Genomic DNA, 16431 nt, shown 5'->3' on the forward strand with positions numbered 1-16431 from the left:
TTTTTTCTGTATTGCCAACCAATTTGCTTCCTGCCACGTGTGTGCAAAATTTCTGCTCATATAACTACATATTGCCATGTTGCCACAACTCAGAACTTCTGTTTCTGTGTAAACAGCAATGACTCCATCTCTTGTTGTATGGCCAAGGTGGACAGATGTCTCTTTAAACAACTGCAATGAAAGCTGAAAAGACCAGCATGACCTGAAGTCATGCCAACTCATGAAAAACCAGGAAGTACCTTACTCAAGGTAGTAGTTTCAGTCTCAGGAGGTCTGTGTTCTATCCTCCACTCTGCCCCTTGACAGCCTCTATAGAGATGTATTATAGTTTTATTAGCCTCCAGAGTTCCATCTCTGCATCTGTTGGAAGGTTCTTTTCTCAGATTCTGAACCTTCCTAGGCACGTTCAAATAGCTACAAAAAGCAGAATTTCCAATCTTGCAAATAATAAAGGAAGAAAGGCCCATGAAGGTTGCCCAGACTCACCAAGACCACATACAAGTGAGCCGAGACAGTCAGATTTCTTCAGAAGTCCTTTTGTTTTCTTTCAGGAAGTTAGGGGGGAAAAAAAAGATTCTGTATTTTTTTCTTTTTAAACTGAGGTGTAAATCTCTCACGCAACGTTTTAATTGCAATGATGGTGAACTCCACATTGTTGCACAAAGCTTTTTGACTCTTCCTGATTTAAAATTGTAAGGAGGCCATGAAACTTTTAAAATGGATGTTAGACACAGCTCTGCCTAAAAAAAGATTACGTAAATGCATGACAAAATCCACTCCAACTAATGTTCTGAATGGTAATCGAAGGACTGTAGAATAAGTACCAAACTGTGTGATCTCAAACATAAAGATCTTTTCCTTTTGCTTTCCAGTGTTATTCAGAATAGCATAGGCATGGGAGGTATGGCTTAAATCAAATGGGACCTTTGCAGGAACTCCTAGGCAGATACTAATAAGGGGCCAAATTTTCCCCAACTGCTAAAACATACTATGCTTCCTTCGTGCGTGTTTTAGGAACATTCACTAATATGCTACATCAACTTTCAGCACAACTTCCTGACCACAACAGCATGGGCAAAATTACCATTTATTCTCTTCAAGTGAAAATACATTATAAAGGCATAAATAATATGTAAAGAGTGACATTCATTCACTTTGTCATCCTTTCAGCAAATATTCAAACACTGATCTTTTAATACCAAAAGAATCTTTACACCAAATTTACTAGTTTATAACTGTTTACGGCTTAAAATGTAAGATTACTTCAAAATCTTTCTAAAAATATAAACTGCACAGCATGCTTAACTTTTATAAGCAGAGAATAGATCCTAACACAAGAGACTTAAAGATTACAAAATGTAAGAAAAAAAAGTTATGTAGAGAACAGAAGATGAAGGTTTACTAGATGATGTGGGAAGAAATAATGCCTTAAACTAAAATATTTCAATTGTACAACACTTTGAAGAATTAAAGATCAGTAGGTTCAGGGTCTAAAATTTGCAAACATTAATACAGACTGCTTTTTAGGTTTTTTTTAAGAAATGTATGATGTATACAAATGCCTAATTACCATGTTGTATACCTGAAAATTACATATAATTGTATATCAACTGTAATTGCAAATTAAAAAATAAATTTTAAATGTAAGATACTCAACAACACCTCATTCTTCACTGTATCTTCACGAACACAAAGCATGCATTACATGTGCTGTTTGTAAATGAGGAGAGCCAGACACGTGAACACCAAGACGCTATATAAACATTCCCATTATGAGCTGCAGTATATTCCTGCAATGGTTTATGAGGTACATATTTGATATGATACAGAAGAAAATCATCAGAATCAAAATGGAATGCAGAGGCAGAAAATTAAACATAAGCTTTCTCTTTGACCATCCTGGGTCTTTTTAAATTAAAACAAATCAAAATGTGCTTATTTCTAAATGTTACAGAGCAAATCAGTATGCCTCAAACTTGAAAATACAATGTTCTACTCTGGGCAATTCTGAAAGGAATGTTAATGAATTAGAAACACATAACAGAAAGCGCTTTAGATCTGGAGGCAGCAAACTTGGGTTTGATGCTTAGTTCCCTGATGTGGTAAATATATCTTCATCGGTAAAATAGGGGAAATAATATTATAGGATTATTGTGAGGATCAGTAAGATTATAGATGACTCTCACCTTTGTTAACCATGAAAAACTAAGTACTGATATTATTGGTCCCTAGACTAGGAAGTATACAAAGAGAGTCAATTTAATATTTTATTGCTTTCTGCACAGGTTTGAATGTAATCTCATCCCGTTACTTTTGAGTGTCAGATCCAGTATCTGTAACAAATGGTAGCAGTTACACATTTCATATGTAATATAAAGACAAATATTTACTAAAAACAAAGTTCTTAACATTTCGGATAATATCATATCAAAATATCAATGTTAACTTCAAATGTCTGGTCTAAATAAACGAAGTTTCTCAAACATGCCAGATGCTTCTGAATCTAAGCAGTGAATTAAGGGGAAATAATTTATTCCCCTGAAGTTTCTTAATCTATATTATTTTCTTCAATTGTCATCTTCTTTCCATCATCTTTTTCCTTAGAAGAGTATTTATTGTCCATGCTATTTGGACAACTACAGTTTTTTAAAAACCCCAAAATCAAAGTGGAAGCAGAAGGACAAATTACTACAAATTAATAACAAGAAAAAGTTAAGCGATTCTGTGGTAAATGAACAAAATATGAAGATAAAACACATTTAAAACACACAAAAATATATTAAAGACATAAAAGCATTATATTTATTTTCACTGTAATGTGAATTTCATGCCAACTATTTAGAATGTCCCCACTTGTTTTATATGCCCAAGAATTATCAGAAATATGTAATTCTTACCCTTAGATTTGGGAATCAGCTCTCCACAGCTGAGTATCCGCACCTCAGCAAATGGTTTGCTAGCTGCATCTGTTTTCTGGTTTTCTATCTCTCTCACAACTTCTTGCCCAGAAATCACTTGTCCAAAAACAACATGATGCCTAAAGAGTCAAGTAAAGATGATTAAATAAAAGCTTCTTATTTTAATACTAATTTAAAGTAGGTTATAAAATAAATTAAAATAATCTTTACCCATCTAAATGAGGAGTTGGTTTCGTTGTTCTTTTGGAAATCATCAGACAGAAGAATAAAAACAAAGTCAGAGAAAAACAAAGTTAGCATCTCTAAAAAGGAAAAGAAAATAACTGCATTGGAAACAAAGTTGCAAACAAACAAATCACATATATTAAACATAATAGAATCTTATTACCTTAACTTTAAGTAGAAGAGAATGTAAGATGCTTTCCACATAACGAATTTTCAAAAACTTTTTCTGATTGTAAAAGTTAATATCTACACATTGTTGAAAATGCACATGTAATTAAAGTTGACATTTTTGGTGTTATTTCTATCCACCTATGTTTCTTGCATGTGACTGGGTTCTCATTGAACATTCATGGTTGTATAATGTTCTATTATATGAACATACCATAACTTATCAAACCATTTCACCAGTTGATAGGTTTAACATTAGTGTTTTCAATCTTACCATTTTAAACAGTTAAAATACAGATCATATTCTGATGGCCCTCACATTTTCTTTTGAAAATGATCCATATAGTGTTTATAAATTTTTAAATTAGCTGCGAATATTTTAAATTTTGGATACTTTTACACAAAAATCCAGATTTCAGACCTTCTGGAAAAGTGGAAGATATGGCACCTGGCACATGACAAATTGGCCAGGCTGAGAATCCCATCTTCTTTAATACAGGAATTAACAATTTAGTTTCTTGTCCCAGCAAGCTTTATTGCTTATATTAGTTGCCTAAGAACTATAGACCTTTGGGTTTGTTAACCCTGACATAAGCATCACGTTGAAGAAAAAGACCTTGATTAAAACTTTGGACAATACCCAAAATAAGCAACAAGTCTTTTTTTGCAAATGAAGCAATTTAAAAAAATCCTTTCTTTCTCCATGCCAGCTTTAAAGCTTTGTAGTTAAGAACACTGATACTTGAGTAGCTGCTAGGACATACTGGTACCGTGGACTGAAGATGGGCACTCTATAAGATTTATTATTTTTTAAAAATCTTATCAAAAAGACTTTAACCTTTGGCTAAAGCACACACAATACTACTAAAAAATTTTCTAACACGTACATATATTTTAAAAACTTCATCTTACTTTTAAAAAACCTATTATTATTTTCTCAGTATCAAAAGCTATGCTCACTTGAACTTGCTAAAACCATCTAGACATGTAAAAACCTAGGTGTTCACCACATATGTATTTATATTACATTATTATATTCAGTATATATCTATCTATATCTAATCTATCTATCTATCTATCTATCTATCTATCTATCTATCTATCTAGTTTGCATCTAGATATAGTTGCTCGTCACTTCAGAGATTCTGAATCTGCAAGTTTACTTGCTCATTAGAATTTGTAACCCCTAAAGCAATACTTGCAGTGCTTTCATGGTCATTCTCAGATTGGTGAAAAAGTGTGTTGATGAGGACACGGAAAAATAGGAACTCTTATACAGTGCAGGTGGTATATAAAATGACAACCACTGTGGAAAACAGTTTGGTTAGCTCCTCAAAGAGCTAACCATAAATTATCATATGAACCAACAATTCAACTCTTAGGTATATATATATCCAAAAGAATTGAAAACAGGGACTCAAACAAATACGTGTATGTCAATGTTCTTTGCAGCATTATTCATAATAGCCAAAAGGTGAAACCAACCCATATGTCTACCAACAGATGAATGTGGATAAATAAAATGTGGTATGTAGATACAAATAATGAAGTGATGTTCAGCCATAAAAAGGAAGTTTTGATACATGTGATGAATGAACCTTGAAAACAGGCTAAGTGAAATAAGCCAGACACAAAAAGACAAATATTGTATGATTCCACTAGAATAAGCAAATTCATAGAGATGGAAAGTAGAATAGAGGTTATCGGGGTGGGGGAAAAGGAAAATGGTTAGTCTTTGGGATGATGACATGGTTTGGGAAATAGTGGTGATAATTACAAAGCTCTTTCAAAACTAGGGGTGCCAAACAAACATATACACGTGACTTGTATGCATCTTTTGTTATCGGTATATGTTGAGTATTATAATTTTAATACAATTTTTCCCTTTCTTAAAATGTATATATATTTTTTGTCACCCTCTGTATATTTAATACCACTGAATTGTGCACTTACAAATGGTGAAAGTGGCCAATTTTATGTATGTTACCAAGATAAAAAAATTTTTTTAACGATTAAAAACTGAAGCTGTTTCCTTTAAAGAAAAAACAATAGAACACAGGAGAAGTAGAGAGGGGTTATTTAGAAATGGAAAGAGGTTAAGAGGAAATTAACACTTATAAGAAAGATTCAGAGAATATACTTGAAAGAGTATATGAACTTAAGATAGGGGGTTTAGCCAGCACAGGAAGGATTTTAAAGGAAAATTAATGATAATAGTGTTGCTAAGGATCTGGTGAAACTGGCACTTACTGCTGATACTAAACTGTACTTCTTTTTGAAAGTCAAAGCAGCAATATACACGGAAAGGCTTGAAAATGTATTAATCATTTCACTAAGTAAACTTCTAGTAACTTATATAAAAGAAATAATTAAAATGCATCAAATAATAGGCACAATGTTCATTGCAGCACTTTGAAATATGGGAACAAAACAAATGTACAAAAATTAAGTTAATTAAATAAAGCACAGTACATTCAAACAATAAATTAACATGTAGTTATTAAAATGTTGATTAATATTTAGTGATTACAAAGAAATTTCTATTATATCTGAAAGTTGATTATAGAGTACATGCAACACTCTACCTACATTTTTATTGTATTAGGAAGATGCTCTGGGATGGGAATGTTTTTCTTCTTTTTATTTGTGTGGTCTAATTTTTCTACAATAAACATGGTAGTTGTTTCCATTTAAAAAAAATCAGAAAGACCCATAAACTACAGTATACACACGTAATAGAGCATTATACAGCTACAAAAAAAAAAAAAAAACCACACAGAACGTTTTATCTATGGAGTGATTTCCAGAATAAAACATCATATACAGCATGTTGTGAGTCAGACCATATAAAATTCACACCAAAAATTACTAACCCAAGTAACTTTTAAACATAATACTTTAACTAGATATCATTCTCTGTCTAAACACAAAAATAGCTATAAACAGTGAAGTCTAGTTAATAGGTTCCTTTTCACATTGGTATAGGATGGCCATTTTTATTTTAGGATTCAGCAAATGAGTAGAAAATTTGAAAATAACGGGAGCCAGGTTTTTAACTGTTAAAGAAGATAGCTACAAATATGGAATAGAAAAACATTAGAACAATATACACAGTGCTGACAGATTAAGTTCTTCTGAGACCAGAAGAATTTAAGGGTCTTGAAGGAAAGAGCAAATCTGTACCCACAGGATATGATAAAAAATATGCATTGCTGACAAGAGTCCTGGTCACAATTTTTTTGTAGTTAGAATTGGAAAACATTAGCAGTATGGACTTTGGGGTTACAAATTTATTTTAGTGAGTAGGCAAATTCACAAATACAGAATCTCTGAATAATAAGAATCGATTGTATTTTTAATCTTTATAATTAAGTAATTTATGGAGAGAGTCTCTATATAAATACCTCATTCCTTGTTAAACATGCCCTCTAAATTTACCAGGATAATAGATAATTCTTTCCTGAATCAATATTTACTAGATGATTGGAAAATGGTCATTTTTTTCTAATTCTATCACTCCTTTTACATTTATTAGTTGACATTCTTCTAAGGAACAGCTTTTCCTTCTTCCCTGTTATTCACTCAGTTATTATTTCTATCTGTGTGGACTCCTGGATTTGTTTTATTTTATAACCTGATTATTATCATTATTTATTTTGATGGTCAAATTGTCCTAATTTGGCCACTGGGAACCCCACCCCTTCAAACTGGCTCCTGTGTCCTCTTGACAAATTTTTATCATTTGAAAACTTTAGCCCTACAGTTCAACTCCCCTTTCAACAATTTCCCAGTCTTCAACAATTCTTTGTTCTCCCTCCTTCAAAAATTATACCTTTATGAATCCTCTTTCTATTTATTAGTGATCGATGGCAGGCACACAGAGAAAAGACACACCAAAAGAGGAATATTTTAAGCCATCAAATCATAAATACTTACATGAAGAACTGTGAACCATTTGTATCCTTTCCTCTGTTGGCCATTGACAAGAGAAATTCTTTGTTGTGTTTAACAGCAAAACTTTCATCTACAGAGAAGCAAAGTTTTCAGTTATAATATAGGCATAAACTCCAAAAAAACCCACATCATTTTGTGTTCATATCATGTGCAATTTAGTGTCAGACAAAATTTATATAAATGTCAGGTTAAAAGAAGAGTCAAATGTTAACCAATTCCTTCCTCCATTTTTTCAGATTAATACATTTCTAATTTTTAATCTCTTGCTATAAAATCCAAATACTGTATCAATTCCCTTTCTTCCCATTTACATTTGTCCTTCACATTTTTTGGGGGGAAAAGACAATACAAATTTCTTTGCTTATTTAAAGAAAATGAAACTCCTAAAAAGGAAGAGAAAGAAAGATCCTTTTATACTTCATTTGTTTCATTTTTGAGCACAAAAAGGCACATATCCTGAGCACAGAGAGGCATTCATTAACTTAATCTCTGTCACAGCATCACTTATTGTAAAGAGAGAAGCTTGCCTTCCAATCGTGGATCAGAATGAGAACAAAGCAAATAGAATACGAAACGAAATTTCAGTGAATCCCAAAGATGAATGATGGGAAATATGAAGTTATTTCTATGATCACATGCTTAGAGTCTTTCAAATAATCTTCAGATCAATAAAAAAATTTCAGAGAGAAAAGTTAAACTTGGGAAAAACATCATAGCCAAATTTTAGAATAGCAAAGAGTTTAAAAAAAAAATCACAGAAAAATTGGCCCACTAAAAATGTAGATATCGTTACTAAGTAATACTGTAGAATCTCCTTTAATAAAGATTAAGATCATTCAATATCCATTTATGATAAAAACTCTCAACAAAGTGGGTACAGAGGGAACATACCTCAATATGTGTGACAAACCCATAGATAACATTATACTTAATGGTAAAAAGCTGAAAGCTGTTCTTCTAAGATCAGGAACAAGACAAGGATACCCATTCTCGCCACTTTTATTCAACACAGTATTGAAAGTCCTAACCACAGCAATTAGGCAAGAAAAAGAAATAAAAGGCATCCAAATTGGAAAAGAAGAAGTAAAACTGTCACTATTTGCAGATGGCATATTAAAAACCCTAAACACTCTACCAATAAAACTATTAGAATAAACAAATTCAGTAAAGTTGCAGGATACAAATTTAATATACAGAAATCTGCTGTTTTCCTATACACTAACAACGAATTATCAGGAAGAGAAATTAGGAAAACAATCCCATTTACAACTTCATCAAAAAGCACAAAATACCCAGGAATAAATTTAACGGAGGAGGTGAAAGACCTCTACACTGAAAGAAATTGAAGGCAGCACAACAGAAAAACACACCACGCTCATGGATTGGAAGAATTAACATAATTAAAATGTCCTCACTACCCAAACAATCTACAGATTCAATGCAATCCCTATCAAAATACCAATGGAATTTCTCACAGAATTAGAATATTCTGTGTATGGAATCACACACAAAAGACCCTAAATAGCCAAAGCAACCTTAAGAAAGAACAAAGCTGGAGGTATCACACAGCCTGATTTCACACTATACTACAAAGCTACAGCAATCAAAACAATATGGTACTGGCACAAACACACACATGTATAAAGACAGAACAGAACAGTGGATCCAGAAATAAACCCACACTTACATAGTTAATTAATCTATGAAAAATAAGGCAATAACATACAATGAGGTAAAGACAGTCAATTCAAATGGTAATGGGAAAACTGGACAGATACATGCAAAAAAAGGCAACTGGACCACTTTCTTATACCATATACAAAAATAAACACAAAATGGATTAAAGACTTAAATGTAAGAGCAGAAACCATAAAACTCGTGCAAGAAAACACAGGCAATAAACTCTTTGACACTGGTCTTAGCACTATTTTATGGAATCTGTCTTCTCAGTCAAGGCAACAAAAACAAAAATAAACAAAATGGGACTATATCAAACTAAAAACTTTTGCACTAGAAAACAAAGGAAACCAACAGAACAAAAAGGCAACATACTAAATGGGAGAAGATATTTGCAAATGAAATATCTGAAAAGGGCTTAATAAACAAAATATATAAAGAACCGATATAACACCAAAAAAACAACTGATTAACAAATGGGCAGAGGACCTGAGCAGACATTATTCTAAGATGTACAGATGGTCAACAGACACATGAAAAGATGCTCAACATCACTAATCATGAGGGAAATATAAATCAAAACTACAACGAGGTATCACCTCATACCTGCCTGAATGGCTATTATCAAAAACAACATGTGACAACATGGACAGACCTAGAGGGTATTATGTTAAATGAAATAAGTCAGACATAGAAAGACAAATACCGTATGATTTCACTTATATGTAGAATTTAAAGAACAAAATAAACAAACAAAACAGAAACAGACTCATAGATACAAAGAACAAATTAATGGTTGCCAGATGGGAGAGAGGTTGGATTAAAAAAAAAAAACAGAAACAGGGGGCGGCCAGTTGGCTCAGTTGGTTAGAGCCCTGTGCTCTTAGCAACAAGGTTGCCGGTTTGATCCCCACTTGGGCCACTGTGAGCTGCGCCCTCCACAATTAGATTGAAACAACTACTTGACCAGGTCCTGGAAAAATATTGGTCTTAGCACCTGGAAAAACACACTTAAAATAAATTAAAAAGTTAAAAAACAACAAAAAAAGCAGCTGTGTTTAAGAAAAAAAGCAAAGAAAAAAAAAAACAGAAACAGACTCATAGATGCAGAGAACAAACTGATGGTTGCCAGATGGGAGAAAGGTTGGATAAAAAAGTAAAAGGGATTAAGAAGTACAAACTGGTAGTTACAAAATAGTCACGGGGATGTAAAGTACAGCATAGGAAATATAGTCAATAATATTGTAATAACTGTGTATAATGCCAGGTGGGTACTAGACTAATTGAGTGGATTCACTTCATTAAATTATATAAATGTCTAACCACTATGCTATACACTACAAACTAATATTGAATGTCAACTGTAATTGAAAAATTTAAAAAAAGACCAAAAAAGGCAACAAATAACAAGTGGTAAGGATGACAAGTGAAAAAAAGGGAACCCTCATGCACTGTTGGTGGGACCGTAAATTGGTCAGCCATTATGGCAAACAGTATGGAAGTTCCTCAAAAAATTAAAAATGGAACTACCATAAAATCCAGCAATTCCACTTCTGGGTATTTATCTGAAGAAAACAAAAACACTAATTCAAAAACATATATGCAGGGTTAGGGTTAAAAAACAAACAAAGAAAAAACAAACACACACATGCACGCCTTTGTTCACTGTAGCATTATTTACAATAAACAAGATTTACAACACTGAAGCAACATAAGTGTCCATCAATAGATGAATGGATTAAAGAAAATATAGTATATACATACAATGGAATATTACTCAGCCATAAAAAGAACGAAATCTTGCCATCTGTGACAATGGACGGAAATAGAGGGTATTATGTTAAGTGAAATAAGTCAGAGAAAGACAAATACCACAGTTTCACTTATATGTGGAATTTATGAGGAAAAACAAATGAACCACCAAAGCAGAAACAGACTCATAGATACAGAGAACAAACTGATAGTTGCCAGAAGGGAGGGAGATAGGACAGGATAAATAGGTAAAGGGGACTAAGAGGTACAAACTTCCCATTATTATAAAATAAATGAATTATGAAGATGTAATGTACAACATAGGGAATATAGTCAATAACATTGTAATAACGGTATGGGGACAGATGGTTACTAGACTTAATGTGGTATCATTTCATAAGGCATTTAAATGTCTAATCACTATGTTGTATGCTTGAAACTAATATAATATTGTATGTCAACTATACTTCAATAAAAAGAATTTTTAAAATTGCTTTGAAAATATAAATTTAAAAAAGGATTAAGATGCCATAGAAGTTCCCAGTCTAGCACTATAATTCTGAGTTTATTATAGATTATTGCAACTCTTGAAGATGATATATGATGTCCTTGACAAAAAAATCCTACCTCTATAAATAATGTTTTATAAAATTTTTCACAGAAAATTTTTCAAAATTAACCTCCAGAGTAGTTGAAGATAGGTGGATATTAGTATATTGTTCAATGAATAATCTTAATGATTCAAGAGAAAAATCAAATGAATAAAGTAGAAAACATTAAAAACACAATTTAAAAGCATTTTTACCTTCAAAAAATCCTCCATAGATAGATTCCCCTCCTCGTCCATTTCCTATGAATGAAAAACATGGACTCTGAGAACTCTCAAGACAGTAATCTCCTTGAATATGCTACCTGAACAAAACACTTCTTAGAAAGTTGGTGATCGAATGACTTTGAATCAATTATACTCAAAGGTTCACAGAAAATCATAGTCAATACTGACAAGATCCCAAATTACTTTATTTTCCTTGTAATACAATAGTAAGAATATGACAAAATCTATTAAGATATGTGAAAAAAAGAACGTTCAGAATCTAATGATTATGCAGGTTTTTAAAAATGACATTTTTGTTCAAAGTACCTTTAAAATACAATTTCAATGTCTAATAAAAAAGGATTGGTAAAAACTATACTATAAAGATTATTAGGTGTGACAAAATCAGACAGATACACTGATAGGTTACCAAAAGATGAATATTTTGTTTTTTTATCCAGAGGCAAATTTCTGAAATTCATTCATGTATCAAAAGTGGCATTATTTCCCATGCTTCCTTCTTTTTATCTATTTCTATGAGTACTTCTAATTATACTTCTAATTATTTGACCAAAGACTAAGTGGGGTGAGAAGAAAACTGTACTAAGACTTGTCTAATGTTGAGACCTATGATATTTAACAAAAATACATGATTTTCTTTTGTGGGAACCAAAGTCTTACCTTCACTGAAATCACCACCTTGAACCATAAAATCTTTGACAACTCTGTGAAAGAGACAACTCTTATAATGTAATGGCTTCTGAGTTGATTTCCCTGTCCCCTTTTCACCTATAAATAAGAAAAATTAGTAGGCCATTTAGTAGAAAGAAAATCAAGGTAGTATTGAAGCAAAATTAATGATGAAAGCTTTCACTCTGTAAAATAAACCTCTCATGAACTATACAGATTTCTTTAAACTATAGGATATTTCACTCCCCTCAGTAACTTTTTTAAAAACTTCATTTAAAAATCATCCATGTTTTTCTGGAGTGTAAAAATGTAGAAACCAATCTCAGATAAAATCCCATTACAACTATTATTTCTAAGAATTACTTTCACATTCTAGTCAATGTTGCATAATCTGTATGTTAAGAGAAAAAAGTAATATGCATAAAGAAATCTAAAATGTGTTAAGTAAAAATTAAAGCAAGTCATAGTCAAGTGGGACTACTATTAGGGCAATTGAAAGTGTCAACAAACCTGTACAAAGACAACGAAAGTTCTCGCATGTTTTGGGGCACACATCAGAAAATAATTCAAAGACAACTCTTCCAGCTGAAAAGAAAGGTAGTTGTTTCAAACTTCTTTACTAATTTAAAATATTAAACACTCATTTATAAATGTTAAATAGGAACATTAATTTTCTTACCAGGTTGATTATTAATGGCAATGTCAAAAAAACATCGAGGACGCTGAACCTTTATTCCCATGGCTCCAATAACTCAATCTATGAGTAAAATACTGTTTCAGGCAAACAGACAAAGATTTCCCATAAATTTCCAGAAAAAATATTCTGTGGAGCATAAACTAGAAATGTAGTTTGAATTTATTTTGGTATTTACTTCCTTTGATGATATTTACTTCCATGACAAATCACATGGATTGTTCTTTAAGAGATTAGATTTCATTTTGTGAGGCAAATAGAAAAGATATAAAAGAAAAGGCTTAGCCATTATATAATTAAATTTCTATTTTAACAACCAAATACAAATTGCCACCCCAAACAGAAAATTGTATTGTCTGTTTTAGTGAACTCAACAGGTAAATCACCTTTAAACAGAGAAAAATCAAGGACAAACTGATCCAATCCTTTTGCTCCTAGAAAACAAAAATTAGTTTTAATTAAAATGGTAGTTTTAAAAAGAAAATCAATCAAATTCCTTAAAAAATAACCAAAAAGAAATCATCAAGGAAGAAAGTAGGATATTTTAACTACAATAATACATGGTAGATTTACATTTTGAGTAAAAGCACATTGTTTTACGTATCAGGCTATTTTCTGATCATAAGCAATAGCTTTTACTAATATGCTAGTTAGTGTAGACACACAAAAATCACCAATAAGTGGGCTACTCTGTGTAACAGTTTTATCTACATAGCAGATGGCTATTATTTAACAGACATTCTTCTTGATAAAGCATTTAAGGACTGAAAAAGTTTGAATCATAATACCTGGTGGGGAATGACAGGGTAAGGTGAAGAGTAGAAGAAACAAAGGCACTTAGTGTAAATAGCATACAAAAATGATGGGCTACAAAAATGACAGTTACATCCACTTAAAACAGAGACTAATTAAAATGGATATGCTTTCCTGAAAATTACCGTATTTGAGCTTGTAATTCAGCAAGCAGTACATGATGATATCTTGGGTCCAGTGAGGCTTTGAAAGATCAACATCCTCCATCCTGAACAGATTCATTCCTCTCTTTATCAATTTTTATTGGGAAAATCACCCAGTCACAACAGAGTTGTAGGAAATAATACAGGAAGATACAGTATGTACTCTACCCAGTTCCACCCGATGGTAACATTTTACAAAATTCTAGTATTACTATACTAGAGTATAATTGTAGCATAAAAGCGTAAAAATGCTGATACAACCCACTTATCCTATTCACATTTCCCTGGTTTTACTTACACTCATTTGTGTGCATTTGTATTTATATAACTCAACATAATTTTATCCAAATGTTGGTTCACGTAGCTCCCATCATCCCTTACCAATTTTACACACCCCACAAAGCACAAGCCAGAATATTCAACAATAAAAGCAAGGAAGAAAACTGCCCAAGTTACCAATAACTTGAAAAATACAAATTACATGTATTCATTTATTTGTTTAATGTTAATTATATGAATTAGAGATTAAATTACATACAAAATAAGATTACGTTGCATTCAAATTGAGTCCAACTGCTGGTACAGTCACTTTTGGCATTACTGAATGGAAACAGGAAGAATATATCAGTTTCTCATAACTTCACTTTTTTATTTCTAACAGATAGCTGATGCTAGAATTTGTTTCACATGAAACAAAGCAAAGAAGATAATCCTCTAGCACACTATGGACATAGACTTCCTGAAAACAGTACGACAAAACAAAAACTTAGCAATTCTAATATCTTGCCAAATTTGTTGCACTAAGTTTTTTACTTGTATAGAATTTCAATTACTGCACATTTAAAATTAAGAATATTTTGAATCCATAAATCTGAAAAGACTACCCTATCTTAAAGAAAAGTACTGCATTACTACTTAGGTAGTACCCAATTATGCCTTTTATCTTCTAAATAATTTTTGTAGGCATTCTTAAATTCTCTACTTTTGGCGATAGAGGAAGTTTCAGAAGCAGTTTAAGCATTTATTTTCCTAAAAAAATTAAAAAAAAAATTAAAAACCACCTCTAGATCTTTTTGTTTAACTACAATATCCCAGGTGGAGAGTTCTACCTTACAAAATGAGTACAATATATATAGTACTGCCCGAAATACATCAAATAGTTTAAGATTACAGTTAATTTCCTATATACTAGTGTTCTTGAAAACAAACTCCAAATATGAAAAGCTGGCAATAGTTAAGAAAGCTCAGAAAATAATTACTGATTACCTATATATAACCTTTTAGATAACACAATCTTTCATGATTTTCTAAGTTTCTCAATTTTGAAGTACAGTGAAAACAATCCTATAGTTTTGGACCTTTGAAATTGCAATGACCACCACCACTAATTTATGGAGTTAGGAGCACAAGTGGGAGCGATTAGGATAGTGGTTTGTTTTGTTTTTTGATCTGAGTGCTACTTGTATAGGTGAGTTCACTTTGGGAAAACATCAATCCACTTAGAATTTGCATTCTTCTCAGTATGCTATGCTATACTTCAATACAAAGTTTACTTTATTAAAAATAATATATCTAAAACAAAACTCGCATTTCTCTACCCCAATTCTCTCAAAACTCAGTAAATATTTCACTGTCCAACTCAGCTACTAAGGCTGAAAACTTGGAATCATCTTTCGTTCTATTCTCCTCACAGCCCATTATCAAAACCATTAGCAAGTCAGTTTGACACTAGCTTCAAAAATTATCCCGATGTTCACACTGTCTTTCACCATTATCATTTTTCACCTTGACTACTGCAGATGAAAACCTTCTAACTAGTTTTCTTGCTTTTACTTAGCCCTGTACTGTCTACTCTCCACAGAATAACCAGGATAGAATGAAGGATTCTTTAAATGCACAAAACTTATCACATCATTCCTCTGCCTAATATTTTCTAATGTCTTACTATCATATTTAATCAAAATGTCTTACTATGGATTTTAAGACCCTAAATTAGTGCTGACCAATAAAATATGAGCCACATAACATAGTTTTAAATTTTTAGTAGCCATATTTTAAAAAGCAAAAAAAAAAAGGTTAATTTTAATATATATAATTCAGTCTGTCCAACATATTATTTCAACATATAATCAACGTAAGATGTTATTAATGATGTATATCACATTCTTTTTTTGGTACTAAGTCTTGGAAATCCAGTGTCTGTCCATTCAGACCAGCCATATTTCAAGTGCTCAGTAACCACACGTGGCTCAGGGCCACTGTATTGAACAGCCCAGCTCTAAGTATTTTAGTTCCTGTTGACTTCATCTAACATTCTTCGCAACTTGCTTCAGACACACTGGTGTTTCTGCTGTTCTTCAAACATTCCAAGGCCTATTCCCTCATCCAGTCTTTCACATTTGCTGTTCCCTCTCCGTGGAATGATCTTAACCCCAGATCTTTAGAACATGGTTCATCCTCTCACTTATTGAAGTAATTGCTCAAGTATCACTTCCTCATGGAAACTATTCTAAGGAGCAGCCCATGTCTTCCACCACTTTATATCCCCTTACTCTGCTTTATTTTCCTCCCAGCATTCATTGC

At 32.2% G+C, this 16431-nt stretch overlaps 1 protein-coding gene across 13 annotated transcripts in view; it reads right to left on the minus strand.

Moving 5' to 3' along the window:
- Positions 1-16431, minus strand: part of PPIG (peptidylprolyl isomerase G) — a 47925-nt gene that overhangs the window by 21919 nt on the left and 9575 nt on the right. For 4 of the 13 annotated variants that reach the window (XM_033111526.1, XM_033111529.1, XM_033111532.1 and 1 more), the window contains 8 exons: positions 13279-13326; positions 12878-12969; positions 12709-12783; positions 12190-12297; positions 11500-11544; positions 7248-7335; positions 3129-3158; positions 2898-3037 (listed from right to left, as the gene is read on the minus strand). In XM_033111526.1, the coding sequence (XP_032967417.1) occupies positions 2898-3037; positions 3129-3158; positions 7248-7335; positions 11500-11544; positions 12190-12297; positions 12709-12783; positions 12878-12938 (547 nt within the window). In that variant the 5' untranslated portion in view covers positions 12939-12969; positions 13279-13326. Of the gene's footprint in view, positions 1-2897; positions 3038-3128; positions 3159-7247; positions 7336-11499; positions 11545-12189; positions 12298-12708; positions 12784-12877; positions 12970-13278; positions 13327-14386; positions 14449-16431 lie in introns of all 13 variants that reach the window. The other 9 variants (XM_033111528.1, XM_033111538.1, XM_033111533.1 and 6 more) reach the window with 5 other exon arrangements.

This window comes from Rhinolophus ferrumequinum, chromosome 8 (genome assembly GCF_004115265.2).
Source record: "Rhinolophus ferrumequinum isolate MPI-CBG mRhiFer1 chromosome 8, mRhiFer1_v1.p, whole genome shotgun sequence".
NCBI classification, from domain to species: domain Eukaryota; kingdom Metazoa; phylum Chordata; class Mammalia; order Chiroptera; family Rhinolophidae; genus Rhinolophus; species Rhinolophus ferrumequinum.